General features: G+C 42.4%; 1 protein-coding gene across 1 annotated transcript; it reads left to right on the top strand.

The window, feature by feature from the left end:
- Positions 1 to 2: 2 nt before the first annotated feature.
- On the top strand, positions 3 to 20,662 carry supt7l (SPT7 like, STAGA complex subunit gamma). The gene is made up of 5 exons (XM_014210006.2): positions 3 to 275; positions 15,284 to 15,763; positions 16,077 to 16,401; positions 16,941 to 17,178; positions 19,084 to 20,662. The coding sequence occupies exons 2-5, from the start codon at positions 15,327 to 15,329 to the stop codon at positions 19,362 to 19,364; spliced, it is 1,281 nt and encodes a 426-aa protein (XP_014065481.1). The 5' UTR covers positions 3 to 275; positions 15,284 to 15,326; the 3' UTR covers positions 19,365 to 20,662.
- Positions 20,663 to 20,971: the final 309 nt, after the last annotated feature.

The following is a 20,971-nucleotide window of genomic DNA, read 5'->3' on the forward strand; positions in this document are numbered from 1 at the left end:
AATTGTTACCGTCAGAGATGTTATCTGGGATATTATGCAAATATTATGAATTACCCTAAAATACAGAACCCGTAAAGCGGTACCATGTTAACTAAATTCATTTGTTTTTATACATTAACGTTACTGTGTGAAGCCAAATTATTAGCAAGTAGGAACTATTCCAAACATTCAAATTATTTACACGGTGCCTTTTAATGACACGGACCAGAAGCAACGTCTGAAAGCTGTTAAGTTCTGGACGTAAACTATACTCTTGTTACATCTCTTCGAATACGGTGAGAAGCTAGCTATATATATTTTGCTGATCTATAAAATCGCTGTGTTAACTACCTAAATTATAAAGCGCCGCCGCCAACCGTGGATTATCCATTGAGCCTGCGTAGCTAGTTAACAAGCTACATAGAACAACGTATGCATCTCATTTGTGTAATTGCAATTTGTATCGTATATAGTAGCCAGCTAACACTATACTATGGGCAGAAATTGTATTGGGGGCAAATTCAAGATCCAAGAACCATTTGAACAGTTTTCTACTACAGTGGATGGAGTAGCAGAAAGAGCATGTATATATTTTTTTGGAGAGGAGTTGAGTATTGAGGAAGACTGGCGTCAAGTACTAAAATATGTACTCCGGTAGCTCAGAAATTAAACCTGACGAGCGTGGTATTGGAAGGAGAGTGGAAACGGTTCAGACAGAACAATGAGGCAGACATTTCACCGGATGTATGAATGTGAAGCATCCGCCTGGCGTTTCCACTCAATACCAAATATGGTAGTGCGAGAAGATGGAAGGAGATGGATTTTGGCCAATATTTTTCAACTTTTATCATGGATGAATCTTTTGATCTCAGTACAATTTTCCGTTCCCAAAACTAGAAATATGTTATGAACAGAGTGGACTGCGTTTTGTAGACTTTTGTCAAAGTTGTAAAAAACGCGTTGTTTAGGAGTGCAAAGGCGAATTGAGATATTGCACATGCGTACTTCAGAGTAGATTTCCCTAACGTCAATATGCAGATGTCTGCTAGCTCGTGTTTGGCTCTGCCCACCTCCCTGCTTGTTCTGCCCACTATGACTAATTTGTTCCCAACGCAAACGACAGGATGTGGTGTATCTTGGTTTAGTTATATAAATCTTTGGTTCAGACTTGCCTGTGGAAAAGGCGGAGGTATGTCAGACTCGGATGGCACGTTGAGTAGAGTTAATGGAAAATTGTAGCGTTGAAAGTTTAGCAAAACGGACTAAAGTTGTTAATAAAGTTAGTATTCTATCTATTAATGCTTCGTTCCTTGTTTGAGTACGTTTCATGGAAAAGTATGTGTTTTTGGGAGATCCATTTGCGGTCAGGGAGATGGAGGCTGCACTGGGAAAGGTAGAGTCAAAGTGAATAGGGGCCGCATTTATAAACGCTACATACGCACAAAATGCCCCAAAACATGCGGGAGCCAGTTTCCAAGCAAAAGTTGGCATTTATAAAAACTGAACTTGACTTGAATGTGCTTATCCTCCCGTAAACTTTAGACCATGCATACGGACAAGTTCTAGTGGTTGAAGTATTACATTGTTAGAAGGCAAAAGCAGCCTAGGGGAATATATGATGCCAATCTTATTCGGAACAGAAAAACTTGCAGTTAGGCATAAATATAACAAGATGCAATCATTTGTTGTTAGTGACGAGTGAACATTTCTGTATTTTATCTTTACATTCTAAAATAATTATAAATAGGCATCGATTTATATCATTTATTTCATTTGTATGATAATTGCAGAATCAATTCCTCACCTGTTTGTGACTGATGGTTTCGTACTCAGGAAATGGCCTAAAGCCCTACACCAAGTTAGGATAGGCTACTATTTGTCCCATCTCTCATTTAATTGGACCCACTTCACAGAAGTAAATAGATGCGCTATTTCAAGTACACTGCTCAAAAAAATAAAGGGAACACTAAAATAACACATCCTAGATCTGAATGAATGAAATAATCTTATTAAATACTTCTTTCTTTACATAGTTGAATGTGCTGACAACAAAATCACACAAAAAGAATCAATGGAAATCCAATTTATCAACCCATGGAGGTCTGGATTTGGAGTCACACTCAAAATTAAAGTGGAAAACCACACTACAGGCTGATCCAACTTTGATGTAATGTCCTTAAAACAAGTCAAAATGAGGCTCAGTAGTGTGTGTGGCCTCCACGTGCCTGTATGACCTCCCTACAACACCTGGGCATGCTCCTGATGAGGTGGTGGATGGTCTCCTGAGGGATCTCCTCCCAGACCTGGACTAAAGCATCTGCCAACTCCTGGACAGTCTGTGGTGCAACATTGGCGTTGGTGGATGGAGCGAGACATGATGTCCCAGATGTGCTCAATTGGATTCAGGTCTGGGGAACGGGCGGGCCAGTCCATAGCATAAATGCCTTCCTCTTGCAGGAACTGCTGACACACTCCAGCCACATGAGGTCTTGCATTGTCTTGCATTAGGAGGAACCCAGGGCCAACCGCACCAGCATATGGTCTCACAAGGGGTCTGAGGATCTCATCTCGGTACCTAATGGCAGTCAGGCTACCTCTGGCGAGCACATGGAGGGCTGTGCGTCCCCCCAAAGAAATGCCACCCCACACCATGACTGACCCCCGCCAAACCGGTCATGCTGGAGGATGTTGCAGGCAGCAGAACGTTCTCCACGGCGTCTCCAGACTCTGTTACGTCTGTCACATGTGCTCAGTGTGAACCTGCTTTCATCTGTGAAGAGCACAGGGCGCCAGTGGCGAATTTGCCAATCTTGGTGTTCTCTGGCAAATGCCAAACGTCCTGCACGGTGTTGGGCTGTAAGCACAACCCCCACCTGTGGACGTCGGGCCCTCATACCACCCTCATGGAGTCTGTTTCTGACCGTTTGAGCAGTCACATGCACATTTGTGGCCTGCTGGAGGTCATTTTGCAGGGCTCTGGCAGTGCTCCTCCTGCTCCTCTTTGCACAAAGGCGGAGGTAGCGGTCCTGCTGCTGGGTTGTTGCCCTCCTACAGCCTCGTCCACATCTCCTGATGTACTGGCCTGTCTCCTGGTAGCGCCTCCATGCTCTGGACACTACGCTGACAGACACAGCAAACCTTCTTGCCACAGCTCGCATTGATGTGCCATCCTGGATGAGCTGCACTACCTGAGCCACTTGTGTGGGTTGTAGACTCCGTCTCATGCTACCACTAGAGTGAAAGCACCGCCAGCATTCAAAAGTGACCAAAACATCAGCCAGGAAGCATAGGAACTGAGAAGTGGTCTGTGGTCACCACCTGCAGAACCACTCCTTTATTGGGGGTGTCTTGCTAATTGCCTATAATTTCCACCTGTTGTCTATTCCATTTGCACAACAGCATGTGAAATTTATTGTCAATCAGTGTTGCTTCCTAAGTGGACAGTTTGATTTCACAGAAGTGTGATTGACTTGGAGTTAGATTGTGTTGTTTAAGTGTTCCCTTCATTTTTTTGAGCAGTGTATATTCTCTATGTTGACAGTGTGTAGTGACTGGTAATGGCAGTTGATTGTTACACTAACGGTGTATGTGACTTGTGGGACAAGACATAGGAAGTTTATTTTTTTGAGCAGTGTATTTTGCTCTATGCGATCCGATCCGTAGTGCAGTTTAATTGTAGAGCAGACGGTTCACCTTTTCCGTTTACCTTTGTAGGCTATGTCTGAATAATGTAATGTTTCATTTCTCGAGTAGACAATATTTCATTTGTAAACATAATACATAGGCCTAATATATTGCAAAGAAGTTGGCAACATTGCAGAATAAATTCCTCACATTTTCTGGCCATGATGAGTTATTATTCTCAATGTAGCCATAAAACAAATTAGCATGCATGTCTCTCTTTTAATTGGGCCTATTAGAAAGGCTATTATAATTAAACGTTTTTTCTCTATGCTCCGAAAGGGAGCGTGGTTTAAAACCTGTTTATAACATACAGGTGAACATGAAGTTGATCTTTTGCATTGACTTTTTTAGGCTACCATGATAAGTAGGCCTATAGGCTACAGTAGTTGTATATTATTTCAGAGTAGACAATGTTTTAGAATTTGCGGGCAGTGCACCATATTTAGATTTGGGGAAAAGTACGTTAAGAACATTATTGAATTCCAACAATCTGTTTACAATTTGCAATAGTTTTTGTCTTTCAGAAATGGTCAGATACAGCAAATGTCACTAGAAAAGAAAAAATCACCTCCATAGACATTTGATCAAGTTCACCATTGCTAATTCCTTTAGATACTGTCTTTGCCTAATTCCTATACTTCCAAGTTACACAACAAATAAGGGCATTATTGTCACAATGTAAGGTGAATAATGGGCGTTTTTCAGGCGGAGTTATAATGCTCGTTCTCACATGCACAGTTTTATGACTGGTCTGATTTATAACGGGAAACGTGAAGATGAGGGAAGATGATTTATTTTTTTTCTCCATGAGCATGGCCTTATTTCTATTACAGTATATTGGATGACTGTCATTCATATTCCATTCACCCAGTTCAATGTAACAGCGATAGGTTTAGATTTAATTTCCCAGCCTGAATACAACTGAAGAAGTCTTGAAATCAAAATAATTTGCTACTAAATGTACTTAAGGATCAAACATAAAAGTACATTTTGAAGGTTTTGTAAACCTATCAAATGCTTAATCATTTTAATCAACTTACCGTAATTTCCGGACTATTAAGCGCACCTGAATATAAGCCGCACCCACTGAATTAAAAAAATATATTAATTTGAACATAAATAAGCCGCACATGTCTATAAGCCGCAGGTGCCTACCGGTACATTGAAACAAATGAACTTTACGCAGGCTTTAACGAAACACGGCTTCTCACAAAAATAAATAGGCTTTAACGAAACACTGCTTGTAACAAAAAAATAAAAAAATAGCAGTAAGCTTTAGTTGTCTTTTTGCACTGAGTCAATTCCTCACGCTGCTGTTTCCAATGTCTTATCATCGACTCATTAAGACCAAGCTCCCGTGCAGCAGCTCTATTTCCTTTTCCAACAGCCAGATCAATCGCCTTCAACTTGAAAGCTGCATCATATGCATTTCTCCGTGTCTTTGCCATGAGGGTGACAAAATGACTACCGTAATCAGAATGATGGGAAGTTTGAGAGCGCTCGATTTAATCTAAACAGTAAACAAAAAAGTTGTTTGACCTTAACCCGTTCGGCAATTTCATTTGTCTAATGAAAGCTTCATGCCGCCAAAAAACTGAGCACGTCACAGAATGTGTTTTTTTGGAAGAAAAAAAATTGAAAGCGGGTAAAATCCATATATTAGCCGCGTCATTGTTTAAGCCGCGAGGTTCAAAGCCTGGGAAAAAAGTTCCGGCTTATAGTCCGGAATTTACGGTAAACCTCTTCATCAGACTCCTCACTCTCTACCGCAATCACCCTCTTTGCACGGTCCATGAAGTCTGGACATTTTGGGCATCAGCAAATTGAATCTGAAGTACATAAAGAACAAAGACATACAAATAGACAATTAATTGCTGTCCAAAAAAAACTATATTAGATATGACACATTTTATCAGTGCATAAAGCATTGAAACATGATGTTACCAATTGTAACCGTGTTTGTTATTTACTGGACATTACATAATGATGATGACTTTTGGAGTACTTAGCATAGCAATCTAGAGCCACTACCTGTTCCAGGTGCTGAACAAGCCCCTGGTAACCTCGCAGGAAGTGGTCCAGTGCACGCAATAGGTGTCCAACCCATTGGGTCCCGCCAATTCTGGTGGGCACCAGTGGTGTGTGCACAATAGCCTGGAAGCTGTTTACCAGGTTCTGCAAAAACTGCAAAAATCAAACATCAAAAATACTTATTTCCCTCATTAAAATGCAAATCAGTTTATAACATTTTTGACATGCGTTTTTCTGGATATTTTTGTTGTTATTCTGTCTCTCACTGTTCAAATAAACCTACCATTAAAATTATAGACTGATCATTTCTTTGTCAGTGGGCAAACGTACAAAATCAGCAGGGGATCAAATACTCTTTTCCCCCCACTGTATGTTTGGCAGCATGAGTGAAGGATGCTTTGTTGCAAAATAGGATGCCGATTCTAGATTGAATTTTGGATTGGAGATGCTTAATGTGAGTTTGGAAGGAGAGTTTACAGTCTAACCAGACACCTAGGTATTTGTAGTTTTCCACATATTCTATGTCAGAACCGTCCAGAGTAGTGATGCTGGACGGGCGGGCAGTTGCGGGCAGCGATCGGTTGAAGAGCATGCATTTAGTTTTACTTGCATTTAAGAGCAGTTGGAGGCAACAGAAGGAGAGATGTATGGCATTGAAGCTCGTCTGGAGGTTAGTTAACACAGTGTCCAAAGAAGGGCCAGAAGTATACAGAATGGTGTCCTCTGCGTAGAGGTGGATCAGAGAATCACCAGCAGCAAGAGCGACATCATTGATGTATACAGAGAAGAGAGTCGGCCTGAGAATTGAACCCTGTGGCACCCCCAGAGACTGCCAGAGGTCCAGACAACAGGCCCTCCGATTTGACACACTGAACTCGATCAGAGAAGTAGTTGGTGAACCAGGCGAGGCAGTCATTTGAGAACCAAGGCTGTTTAGTCTGCCGATAAGAATGTGGTGCTTGACAGAGTCGAAAGCCTTGGCCAGGTCGATGAATACGGCTGCACAGTAATGTCTCTTATCGATGGCGGTTATGATATTGTTTAGGACCTTGAGCGTGGCTGAGGACCACCCATGACCAGCTCTGAAACCAGATTGCATAGCGGAGAAGGTACGGTGGGATTCGAAATGGTCGGTAATCTGTTTGTTAACAAAATAGAATGTTACAGAGCCATAGGAAAGCTTGGAGATTCATGTTAGCATCAGTAGGCCTATAATTTTATGGTATTTATACACTATTTTGAGGTGAACCAAAGCTTATCAAGAGCTGAGAAATAACCTACAATACTGCACATCTGCACATCCACTCACTCAAAGTCAGAAAGTGGTCTCGCCTTGCCAATGTTTTGTACAGTCCTAACAGTATCTTCATCTTCATGCTGGTCTGCTCTGACATTGCCATTAGTGCTGTCACAGAGGGTGTCAAGAGGGGAGGCTCCGATTGAGCCCGGGACACAGACACGCAGGCAATGTGACACTTGTTGTGTTCATGGTCACGAATGTTCTCCAGCTTCATCGTTTTATTTTTCCGATGACAAATTAGTTGTTTTTTGCTTTTGTCTTTAGCATACTGGCGACACACAGAACAACTCATCACCACAGCCTCAGCATCATACTGTAGCCAGCCTCTTGAAATCTTATCTCCAAACCTCCATTTGTCACAAAACGTTATTTTTTTAAATGTGATTCGTCCTCCTTTTCGTCTGTGGGTTTTCGTTTCAAAGGTTGACTTACCCCAGGTAAATGTCGCCACATAACCGCTTTTTAATGAACGGTAGCTAGCAGCAGACCCGTGGCAAGTGAGCGATGTCGAGTAGGTGATGTCCTGTATGGTAAACAGTGCCGCGAAACTTGGAGCACTAGAGACGGTCTGTGGCTGGCAAACATGAGTAATTTCCTCCGAGCCATCATGCCAGATATTTTATTACATTACTATTTTGGTTCAAACATTTACCCGCCAGTGTTGTGGATAGCCTTCTGAGATTTACTCACCAAACAGAAAATCTACCTGCATTTGGCACTTGGCGGGTGTTAATTCCGGACCCTGAGTGTAGTGCTAGCTAGCTGTAGCTTATGTTTTCAGTTCTAGATTCATTCTCTGGACAACATGTCAGTTCATGCTGCAAGAGCTCTGATAGGTTGGAGCACGTCCTCCGGAAATTGTCATGATTACTGTGTAAGTCTATGGAAGGGGGTGAGAAACATGAGACTCCTAGGTTTTCTATTGAAATCAATGTACCCAGAGGAGGACGGAAACAAGCTGTCCTCTGGCTACACTACAGAGTGCTGTTGACGCTACTGTAGACCATCATTGCAAAATAGTGTGTTTTAATCAGTTATTTGTTGATGTGATTATATTAATTATATTTTTTTCGACAAGGATAATTAAAAAAAAAATAGTTTATTTTAATGAAATTCACTGAGGATGATGGTCCTCCCCTTCCACCTCTGAGGAGCCGCCACTGGTGTATGTATGGCTTGCGCCAAGTTTATAAATATTAATATTTTGGTGCAGATATTTAGTGTTAAATGTACACACCGTTTATAAGGCCCCAGGGTCCGATAGCGATGGAACTTAGTAGAGGTCGACCGATTATGATTTTTCAACGCCGATACCGATTATTGGAGGGCCAAAAAAAAGCCGATACCGATTAATCGGTCGATTTTATTCTGATTTTTTTATTCTGATTTTTTTTATATATATATATATATATATATATATATATATATATATATATATATATATACACATATATACACATACACATACACATACACACACACACACACACACAGCTCTGAAGTGACAACGATACTGAAGAGTCTCCTTAGGAGACAAATACTCTCAACTGTTTGAATAATAAAAATAGAGTTTAAGTTACCTGTGATGAATGCTGAAAACAAAAACTGTAATTTCTATATGCAAGAAATCCTATTTTAATAATGGGCATGGTAAGAATTGACTACCAAAGTGTGAGTCACAATTCCCATGACACCTTCTAGCAAAATCTGAAAAGCGGTTCCTTCATTTATTCCATAGGATATTTTTAGATTAACTTAAAATAAGGTCTGTGTTTGGTTTAGGCTTACACCACCTTGCCAATTTTATAACTGTGTAGATATCCATAGGATATAACTCTGATCAATATAAGCGAATAATTTTTTTTTTGTAGAGTGGATTTATGAAAATATGTTGACAAACGTTACCTAGTGAGATTTACACAGGTATCAAAACGCCGAGGCGGTTTAAGCACAAAACACAGACCTTATTTGAAGTAGATCAAGACATTCTCTATGGAAGACATGAACGGTAAAATAACGAAGGAACCCCTTTCAAGTTCAGCCGCAAGTTATTACAGGAATTATGACGCGTCGACTATTTCTCTCTAAACCATATATCTTTGACTATTACGAGCCTGCTGCTGCCTACCACCGCTCAGTCAGACTGCTCTATCAAATATCAAATCATAGACTTAACTATAATATAATAAACCTTAGGTCATTAATATGGTCAAATCCGGAAACTATCATCTCGAAAACATTATTCTTTCAGTGACATATGGAACCGTTCCGTATTTTATCTAACGGGTGGCATCCATAAGTCTAAATATTCCTGTTACATCGCACAACCTACAATGTTATTTCATAGTTCCGTAAAATTCTGGCAAATTAGTTCGCAACGAGCCAGATTCTGTATACCCTGATTCTGCGTGCAACGAACGCAAGAGAACTGACACAATTTCACCTGGTTAATATTGCCTGCTAACCTGGATTTCTTTTAGCTAAATATGCAGGTTTAAAAATATATACTTCTGTGTATTGATTTTAAGAAAGGCATTGATGTTTATGGTTAGGTACAGTCGTGCAACGATTGTGCTTTTTTTCCGCAAATGCTGTCTTTGTTAGGAAGAAATAGTCTTCACAGTTCGCAAGAAGCCAGGCGGCCCAAACTGCTGCATATACCCTGACTCTGTTTGCAAGAGAAGTGACACATTTTCCCTAGTTAAAAGAAATTCATGTTAGCAGGCAATATTAACTAAATATGCAGGTTTAAAAATCTATACTTGTGTATTGATTTTAAGAAAGACATTGATGTTTATTGTTAGGTACCCGTCGGAGCAAAGACAGTCCTTTTTCGCGAATGCGCACCACATCGATTATATGCAAAGCAGGACAGGCTAGATAAACTAGTAATATCATCAACCATGTGTAGTTAACTAGTGTTTATGATTGATTGATTGTTTTTTTATAAGATAAGTTTAATGCTAGCTAGCAACTTACCTTGGCAACGTAAAGCAGGTGGTTAGAGCGTTGGGCTAGTTAACGTAAGGTTGCATCCCCAAGCTGACAAGGTAAAAATCTGTCGTTCTGCCCCTGAACAAGGCAGTTAACCCACCGTTCCTAGGCCGTCATTGAAAATAAGAATGTGTTCTTTAACTGACTTGCCTAGTTAAATAAAGGTTTAAAAAAATAGAATAAAACATAGGCAAATCGGTGGCCAAAAATACCGATTACCGGTTGTTTAGCATAATTAATCAGCCATTCCGATTAATCGGTCGACCTCTAGAACTTAGGCTTACTAGTGTTTTTTAATGATGTATCTTTCCTACAACGGCCGAAGATGTAACATGCGTTTCCCAAAACACCACAGAGAGAACTGTGCTAAGTGCGTCGTTGGAGCATGTGTCGATACTGATAGGATCAAAAGAAAGGGAGCACTGCTCTATGATCTGCTTTCTCTATTCAAATCTTACCTTAACATTAGAATTATTTCTTCCTCGAGAAATATTACCACCTACGCCTGCAAATGTTAAGTCGCCTTATTCTAATGCTTTCCCAATAAAAATGCACTAAATCACAGATTTGGTACATCATTGTGCACATGTTAGGCTACACATCATGAAGTCTATTGAGACAAATTACAGACAGTGATGCAAGTTAGATGTCAATTGTTCGTGGGTAGCTAGCTAACAATTCTTCGTGGCTATATGGCTAGCTAACAGTAGTAGTTAGCCAGTTAGCCCTATTGACTTATTATGGGATTGCGATCTACGGTTGGTAGACAAGTAAATATGCCAAAATTAACACAGCATGTATTTATTAACATGTCAAGATTAAAATATTTTAGTCAGGCAACATATGAGATGTGAATAGGCAACAATTCATTCCGAAGTTGGAATGTATTTTCTATCGCTTCAGCTCAAATAATGTCCGCCAATGATTTCAAGAAATTGTGCCACATTTTTTACGTGGTTACGTCAAATTTCTTTGCATACTTTCCGTTAAAGCTTGCATCGATGCATGCTTCAAAATATGTATACTGAACAAAAATATAAACGCAACATCTAAAGTGTTGGTCCCATGTTTCATGAGCTGAAATTAAAGATCCCAGAAATGTTTCATACGCACAGAAAAGCTTATTTCTCTCAAATTTTGTGCACAAAGGTGTGGCATTCAATTATATGAACTGTAACTCAGTAAAAAAATTGAAATTGTTGCATGTTGTGTTTATATTTTTGTTCAGTATACAAACGGAGTACACATTCGAGAAGTGCCCTCCGTGCTCCGGTTGGCTTACTTTAATTTGGATCATACTCCGACCGTCCCGTGCTCCAATTTGCAAGCTTGGAGCATGGTGTATGCATTTTGAAAAACCCCTTGAGTAGTGGATGCTAGACTTGGGCGGTATACCGGGTTATTTGGAAAAAGCCACCGGATGGTTTTTCAATACCATCAATACCATTGAAACTATTTATTACATTTTTTTTCCTTATGAATTTGAATATTTGTAGCTAGCTACTTTGTAAGAAAATACCTGCAGTCAACTTGTGCAATATGTTAGGAGATAAAGAACATTGCGTTCTTCATTTCACCTGTCAAATTATTATGAAGTCTGTTTACAAGCACACAACTACAAGAGACCAGAGCCTTGTGAGTCACTCAATGTTGTGCAGCATGTGCCAGGTGATCTAATTACAGTATGGAATTCACAACTAAATGTTTGCCAGCTAGATAGCTTATAACTATTAAGCTATCTGTCTAAAATGTGCTAAATGCTCTGCAGTTGTGCATATGGTTTGCTAATTTAGTAGCTAGTTAGCTTCTTCCAAAAGCAAGCATTCACTTGTTAAAAGCAGAGAATCCCCTCTTAAGAACCCCTAATGGATCAAGAGCCTTGCTGTCTAATATTTGTTTTGTGCGTGCAGCAAACTGAGTAGCACTTTTTAATTATTTGTATAGTTTTAGGTCCGAAAGTGTAAACATTTTTCACAATGCACTTGTTAGCATTTAGTTAGGCTTCTCTATGGAATTTTACATGTACTTGTTAGCATTGCTAACATTTGGATTAAAGAATATGGGTGGGGTATTACCGAATATCCCAGTATGGCACAAGGTCGATATGAAGGTATGACAGCTCAGAGCTCAACACCATAGTGCCCTCAAAGCTCATCACTAAGCTAAGGACCCTGGGACTAAACACCTCCCTCTGCAACTGGATCCTGAACTCCCTGACGGGCCGCCCTCAGGTGGTAAGGGTAGGCAACAACACATTTGCCACGCTGATCCTCAACATGGGAACCCTTCAGGGGTGTGTGCTTAGTCCCCTCCTGTACTCCATGTTCACCCACGACTGCATAGCCAAGCACGACTCCAACACCATCATTAAGTTTGGTGACGACACAACGGTGGTAGGCCTGATCACCAACGAGAGAGCCTATAGAGAGGAGGTCAGAGACCTGGCAGTGTGGTGCCAGGACCACAACCCCTCCCTCAACGTGAGCAAGACAAAGGAGATGATTGTGGACTACAGGAAAAGGAGGGCCGAACACGCCCCCATTCACATCGATGGGGCTGTAGTGGAGCCGGTCGAGAGAATTTCAAGATCCTTGGTGTCCACATGACCAACAAACTATCATGGTCCAAGCATACCAAGAAAGTAATGAACAGCACACGACAACGCCTTTCCCCCCTCAGGAGACTGAAAAGCTTTTGCCTGGGTTCCCAGATCCTCAAAACGTTCTACAGCTGCGCCATTGAGAGCATCCTGACCGGTTGCATCACCGCCTGGAATGGCAACTGCTCGGCATCCGACCGTAAAGCGCTACAGAGGGTAGTGCGTACAGATCAGTACATTAATGGGGCCAAGCTTCCTGCCACCCAGGACCTACAATGGCAAGAAAAAGTATGTGAACCCTTTGGAATTACCTGGATTTCACAACAATAGACAAACACAGTCTGCTTAAACTAATAACACACAAACAATTAGATGTTTTCATGTCTTTATTGAACACACCGTGTAAACATTCACAGTGCAGGGTGGGAAAAGTATGTGAAACCTTGAATTTATAACTGGTTGACCCTACTTGGGCAGCAATAACCTCAACCAAACTTTTTCTGTAGTTGCGGATCAGAGCTGCACAATGGTCAGGAGGACTTTGTACAATTCCTCTTTACAAAACTGTTTCAGTTCAGCCATATTCTTGGGATGTCTTGTGTGAACCGCTCTCAAGGTCATGCCACAGCATCTCAAGTCGGGTTTAGGTCAGGACTCTGACTGGGCCTCTCCAGAAGGTGTATTTTCTTCTGTTGAAGCCATTCTGTTGTTGATTTACTTCTGTGTTTTGGGACGTTGTCCTGTTGCGTCACCCAACTTCGGTTGAGCTTCAATTGGCAGACAGAGAGCCTTACATTCTCCTGCAAAATATGATAAACTTGAATTCATTTTTCCGTCGATGATAGCAAGCTGTCAAGGCCATGAGGCAGCAATGCAGCTCCAAAGCATGATGCTCCCTTCACCATACTTTAGTTGGGATGAGATTTTGATGTTGGTGTGCTGTGTCTTTTTTTTTTCTCCACACATAGTGTTGTGTGTTCCTTCCAAACAACTTAACTGTAGTTTCATCTGTCCACAGAATATTTTGCCAGTAGCGCTGTGGAACATCCAGGTGCACATTTGCAAACTTCAGACGTGCAGCAAAGTTTTTTTTGGAGGAGCAGTGGCTTCTTCCATGGTGTACTCCCATGAACACCATTCTTGTTTAGTGTTTTACGTATCGTAGACTCGTCAACAGAGATGTTAGCAAGTCTTTAGCTGACACACTAGGATTCTTCTTAACCTCATTTTGCATTTTGTGCTGTGCTCTTGCGGTCATCTTTGCAGGATGGCCACTCCTAAGCAGAGTATATAGATTTATAGACAATTTGTCTTACTGTGGACTGATGAACATCAAGGCTTTTAGAGATGCTTTTGTAACCCTTTCCGGTTTCATGCAAGTCAACAATTGTTCTGAGATCTCCTTTGTTCGAGGCATGGTTCACATCAGGCAATGCTTCTTGTGAATAGCAAACTCAAATTTTGTGGGTGTGTTTTTTTATAGGGCAGGGCAGGGCAGCATTCAAACAGTTTTAGAAACTTTGGAGTGTTTTCTATCCAAAGCCAATAATTATATGCATATTCTAGTTACTGGGCAGGAGTAATAATCAGATTAAATCGGGTACGTTTTTTATCCGGCTGTGAAAATACTGCCCCCTAGCCATAACAGGTTAACCGGCTTCATCACAATTGCAGCCGACAGTTGCAGCCTTCTTCCGTTACACACAGGTGTTCGTTAACATGCTTAGATGGCTAATTAGCACAGGTGGTCCCTCTGTCTTCTGTAAACGCGCCCTGTAACATGGAGATATGGCCGTGTGGGAACACTAACCCTATAAAGGTGTGTATCAATTGAACCTTATTGGGTTTTTTTAAAGATAAGGTCCTTATGCTTCCAAAACCGTACCGCAAGCGATACGTGTTAATGTGCTTAGCAAAACTCCCCTGTACAGAAGACGCCTTCGTCCAATGACTCTTATCTGTAATGTAATGGAACTGAGAGTCATGATGAAGGGCTAGGAGATTCCTAGATGTGAGAAGTGTGCAGGAGGGGCATGATGCAAAGGAATTGGGTACTAATGGTGCTGGAGCTTAGAAGTGTCCGGTGAGATGAAGGCAGGTTGAGGTTGCCAGGATCGGAGTAGCACAGATGGTGTCGTATGCTTAGACAGTGAAGATAGTAGTAGAGGAAGATGGGTCTAGGAGGAGGGCTCCTAAGAGGCTTGCTGTGAGTAGGCAGAGATCAATAGAGAGTGATGGGAATAACGTGCTTCAGTAAGGTTGGTTTCTTAGTGTTCATACCCATTGTTATCAACTGTACTGCAGAACTGGAACTTAAATCACAGGAAAAAAACATTTTGTGGTAGCAGCTGCAGAGAAGTACGTGGGTGTACGAGATTTTACTGCAGAAGAGTTTCAAGGTGTGTTGAACAATAGTGTCCTGTCTTCCCAGGCTGCTGGCCTGGTGCAGGATCAGATATGGCCAAGTAGTGGAATAGTGGTTTTAATGGGTGTAGGGTTAGTTGGTAGGGCCATTTTTGTTCCCTTATCCCCGTCCTTATCCCCGTCCTTCCCTTTTTGTGTTACTAAGTGTAATCAATTCACACTCCAGAACAGTAGGCAGAAACACAGGGCTAGATAAGAGAAATAGATAAATTAGGTCCTTGTTCCTTTTAGTGTGTGCTGATTGCCATCTCCCCTGCTTTGTCACATACCAGAAACCTCATCACACGAGAGCCTGAAGCGGCTCACTAGGGAACGATGATGCGTTACTGGGGCGAGATCCCCGGGCCGGCAGGCGCCCCACCGAGCCGCAGCTCCTTCGACCTGCTCCAGCGTGAGTTCCGCTCGGTGGAGATGCAGGACCCCCCTCTGCACCAGCCCTCGGCCCAGCGGCCCCGGCCCACCACCATGCTGGACATTCCCTCTGAGCCCTGCAGTCTCACCATCCACACAGTGCAGCTATGCCAGCACACCCGACGCCTCCGCAGCCTCCTGGCTACAGCCCAGGGGAAAGGTCTGGTCCCCTCGGAGGGCGGTGGTGCTGGAGGAAGTAGCAGGCTGGAGGAAGGGGAGGCTCTGCCCCCACGGCCACCCACACCGCCGGCCGCCCCCGATGACCTGTTGCCCCTGGACAGCAAGGCACCCTGGCAGCCCTTCCAGCTCTGCCACAGCGACCCTGAGAGTGACTTTTACATGTAAGAGAGTAATGACTGTGTCTTGACTTGTTGCAGTGGCATTCACAGTGTCACTTTGTATTGTGATCTATGTTTATTAATTGAACTTTGCATTCAAGTCACAATAAGCAAATGAAGATAAGCAAAATGGATTATGATCGTATTTTTTTGTGGAAGAATGTGGTGAACAGTGCTCTGGCAACAATGAGGCAAGGAATTATCAGTTACGTTCCAAGTTTTCTCCTGTGAGTTAGTTCTGTCTCATCCCTCCTTCAATCTTCACCTCTCTCCCCCTCTGTCTCTCACCCCCTCTTCCTCCCCTCTCCCCATACAGGGGAAAAGGTGAGCCCGTCACGGAGCTGAGCTGGCCCTCGTGCCGACAGCTCCTGTACCAGTCAGTGGCCACAGTCCTGGCCCACGCCGGCTTCGAGTCGGCCCAGGAGAGCGTGCTGGAGACCCTGACTGACCTGGCCCACGAGCATTACCTGCGCCTCAGCCGACTGCTGCGCACGGCCGCAGACCGCGAGGCCCGCCTGGGCGCCACGCCCTTCCCGGATGTGATAGAGCAGGTGTTCCACGAGGTGGGCATCGGCAGCGTGCTGGCCCTGCAGCGCTTCTGGCAGGTGCGCATCAAGGACTACCACAGCCACATGCTCCAGGTGAGGAATTGCTGGTGTTGTTTTGGGATGGACTTTGTTTGTGGTGGCTGGGGGAAAAAGTGTGTTGTGTTTAGTAGGACACAACGTTGTGAAAGGATCATATGGACATCCACATGATCCTGATGTTGACATGGTGAGACCAGGCACCTGCACCCTGTGTTATTTGACCTTCTAGTCCTGTGTAGGTTAGATTATCCCACTGTTAACGCTCTATCCCCTGTGCCGTTCCTAGGTCAGCCAAGAGCTATTTACCATCCCACGGTTAACTATCCCTTCGTTCTGGGCAGATGAACATTTGTCTCACCTAAGTGATTGAAATATTTGAGGGTACATTGTGCTTGATTGAGCATGGAACACTCCCAAAAACTTTTATTCATGAACCTTTAGTCATTTATTATAAAAACAAGCATACTTTCATTGTGTTCCTAAATGTCTTTGTGTGCGCCAACATTTTTGCTCCTTTTAGAAAAACAATGTTAGTGTAGGGCCCTGCAAGGAGCTCACTGTTAACCCTATCTATCCCCTGGGGCTGTTCCCAGGTCAGCAAGGAGCTGTCGGAGGAGTATGAGCGGCTGGTGAACCCTGAGAAGGCCCTGGAGGACTCCAAGCCCCCGCGGATCAAAGAGGAACCAATGAATGACATTGCCTTCCCCATCAGCGAGGAGCCAGAGGCGGACCAGGCCTCTGGGGATCAGGCCCTCCCCATTGGGGTTCTGGGGGCCCCAAACGAGAGGCTGGCTGGGGGCCTGGAGGGGGAACACTCACCACACACCTCAGGTACTGTATATACCCCCGTAATACTAAGTGCAGTCCTCACCATATGTATTTGGAGAGTGAAATTACATTTTTGATTTTGGCTCTGTACTCTAGCATTTTGGAATTGAGATCAAATGATTAACATAGTGTAGTATTTGGTCTCATCCCTTGCACGCAATGACTGAACTGTCTGAACATTCTTACATTCATTTGGATGCTACCACGATTATGACAAAGTTAGAGGTACAAAGATGATACCACCCCCCCCCCAAAAAAAAATGGTAACCTTCCCTGTTATTGGTAATGGTGAGAGGTTAGCATCTGTTGTGTAACCTCTGTAACTTAGCCAAAACTAACTGCATATGCACCCAACAAGTTTTTAGAGACGCAAGCTTGATGTAGTCATTGTGTGCAAGCAATATGGGAACAAAAACCTTTAGACTATTTTAATATAAGTGAATTTGTCCAAATACTTATGATTTCTTCAAATGGGGGGGGACTAGATCCATAAAGTGCTGTTATGTCCAATGGTTAAACATATGTATAGTGATTAATTTGAGCCAGATCCTGCCGGAACAGGATCCGGCATCTCTCCGTTTTGGACTCCTTCATTAAACGGCTGGATCCGGTACCTGTCGTGGCATGAAAAATAATTCACTTTTTGCGATATAAAAAAATGATAATAAGGGATCAAAGTTCATTCGAGTTGCCTCTTCGTTAATTCTCCAAGCTGTGGATGTAGCCCAATAACAACGCATAGCCTACAGTCGGGAACACATGGCAGATCTGTCAGTGAACAAACAGCATGCAGTTAAAACAGGCCTTTTGCAATATTTCAAATACAATTGAGGGAAAACACAAGTTGGAAAGCAAATGGTTCCTGCTGAAAAGAGAAGACTAATCTGTCTGCTGTAGGCTACCAAAATATTTGATCAACTTCCAAATATGTTTTTACAAAGTAAAATGAGAGAGAGACTTTTGGCACGAGTGCGTAGGTCATCACCAGTGAATTGTGTGAGTTAGTGAAACTGGAAAGCATTTTTCGGCTTTGCAACTTCGCTGTCATTTTTAGGATGATAATTTCCTCCTCATATTGTCGGCTACAATATGTCTCCATACGCCTCGGCCATTGATTCAAGACAAGTTCAGCTTTGTTGATCTCAGATTCTCAGTGTCAAAGTAGCCTGTCATTTTGATTATTTGTACGCATTAAAAAAAGATTCTGCTAAAGTCTCCAGTCATGTAAAATGACGTAGAATTGCATGAATTGTATTTATAAAAGTCAACAATTGTACCAGACCCTAGGTTACAAAAACATTTCTCCATGTGTGCAACTTCTGTAAGTGCCTCTACTTTACTGCTTCATGCCACTACGCAAATGCGATGTCATGCATGCAATGCTTTATTATAAAGGTGAATAAATGTGTGTGGTTGAAATCCAGTTCTCCCTAGGTCAGATAAGAAGTGACATTCTGTACTATCGTGCCATAGTGATCATTTGATCTGAAATTCTAAATGCTCTTTAGAGCCCAAATGAACATGTTAGCTTCACTGTCCAAATACATATGGTAAAGACATACATAACGTAAGGCATAGAGACATGAGTTGGTTGTGTTAAAAAATACCCTAAAAGTATTGCACTGATTCTAACATTGACTTGCATGATATCATAACACTGATCGTATAAAAGTGTTATTTAGCATTTGACATAGATATATGCTTCATTTAGGCCTACATGATATAGGTACTTTTCTTAAGTCGGACAAACACTAGTATGATACCCTCAGGGACCAAGAGGCAATGATAATATTAACTGTATAACATAGTATTGTTTTCATGAGATAGATTTGATTACAAATAACTATTTCATATACAATATTTGTAACCGAGTTCTGTCCTTCATCTTGGCCATTGTGTCCCTGACAGGCGGCGGAGTTGCCATCAGCTCCCCCTTGTGGCACCTGTCGCAGGTGAAGATGGAGCCCCAGGACAGCGAGGAGGGCCAGGTGTCAGGCCACGGGGTACTGGGAGGTGATGTGTTCGAGGAGGGAGGGCCCATGTCCACCATGAGCGAGGCAGATGGCATGGCGCCCTCGCCCGGAGGGGCGGCGTCGGACGGCAGCTACGCCTCGCACTCTCCCGACTCACTCATGGGCACGTCACCCGTCTTCAACCAGAGGCCCAGGAAGCGCATGAAGAAGATATGAGGGGCCTCAGACTCGTGGAGGTAGCCATTTTGTGTCAAGGTAACATGGGCACATAGTGGCGATACGAAACATTGCAAGATTGCAAACAAGTTCCTATGCCGTTGTCCATTTCCCCCGAACAGATCTGAAAGTATTGTTGAGACCTATCCAATAGACCCATTTCCGCACAAGGGCCATTCGCACTAGTTGGTGGCAGAACACGGGAGTTATTCTAGAATGCCAGCAAAAAAAAGCCTCTATTTACATGTTGCTTATGAATGCATTTCACACTACTTTTGGATTGGATTTTAAGGCTCGTGTGAATGTCCTGCTTGATATAATATGTGTGTCATCATTGCAAATCAACTGCAATATACTTAAAAAACACTTCAACTTCAACCAGTAAAATGTCTCTTTGGCAATGAGCGTTAGCATTCTAGTGAACAACTGCTGCATCCAAAATAGTTATTTTGCAAAGATCACAACCGAATGTAATCTTAGCGACTGTTCAAGCATTGTAAAAGTTATTTTGTTTAGAAGTAATAAAAAATGTAATATAGTCTGTTGAATGAGCGCAGCCAAGAGTCGCGCACATCTGTGGGTGACGTCAGTGTGTTGTGTACTGGAAAGGGGTCTATGTCCTAGTGTTGCACGGTATACCGGTTCCACGGTAATATCACAGTACCAAAACGTCATGATACTTATGATACCAACATTTAAAAATACCAGTACTACCACATATTTCGCCCCCACCGATCTAAAGAACCCACTGGCGCCTGTTATAAAACAAAGTCAGTTTTGTAATCTGCCAGCCACATCCCCTATCAGCCCTTACTCACCTGCTTTTCTCCTTCCGCTCTTCCTGCACATCTATTTCATCAGTTTTTAAAATATAATTTAGCTGTGATGGCAAGCGGGGATGCAGACCCTGAGGGGTCTTCAGTTGTTAAATGTTATACATTTAATTTGACAAAAGTTAACATTGTCAAATTGTATTGGTCACATACATGTGTTTAACAGATGTTATTGCGGGTGTAGCGAAATACTTGTGCTTCTATCTCCGACAGTGCAGTAATATCTAACAAGTAATATCTGACAATTACACAACATATACACACAAATCTAGTAAAGGAATGGGATTAAGAATATAAAAATATAATTTCATCCCTGGAATAACCAAGACCACAGGCCAATCAGAGTCAGCTTTGCAAGTTCGCTGTCATGCAGCCTCTTAAGTGCCAGAGAGGAAAAGCAGCTTTGCTAAAGACATGATTGCAGCATTTCAGCAAAGAAAACAGCTTGTCTAGCTCAAACGGTAATTTTGTATATATTCCTGCGCAATTTCATGCAAATTTTTTCAAATAATTTCACAAACCATGTTGTGGGCCGTTTTGAATCCAGGTTTGCTAATTATTGGTTTGATAAGGGGAAAAAACGTTGTTCAGTCATGTTACCTAGCTAACAATCTTGTAACTTGACAGTAGGTCTAGCCAAATTTGATTGCCACAGGAAGAAAGGAAAATGATCTGCTACTCATGAGATGTGCTTCAAAGGTAGGATTTATATAGGCCTAATGTAAGCCTAAACTATACTGAACAAAAACTTAAATGCAACCATTAAAAAAGATT

The sequence above is a fragment of the Salmo salar genome, chromosome ssa09, assembly GCF_905237065.1.
Source record: "Salmo salar chromosome ssa09, Ssal_v3.1, whole genome shotgun sequence".
In the NCBI taxonomy this organism is placed as follows: Eukaryota; Metazoa; Chordata; class Actinopteri; order Salmoniformes; family Salmonidae; genus Salmo; species Salmo salar.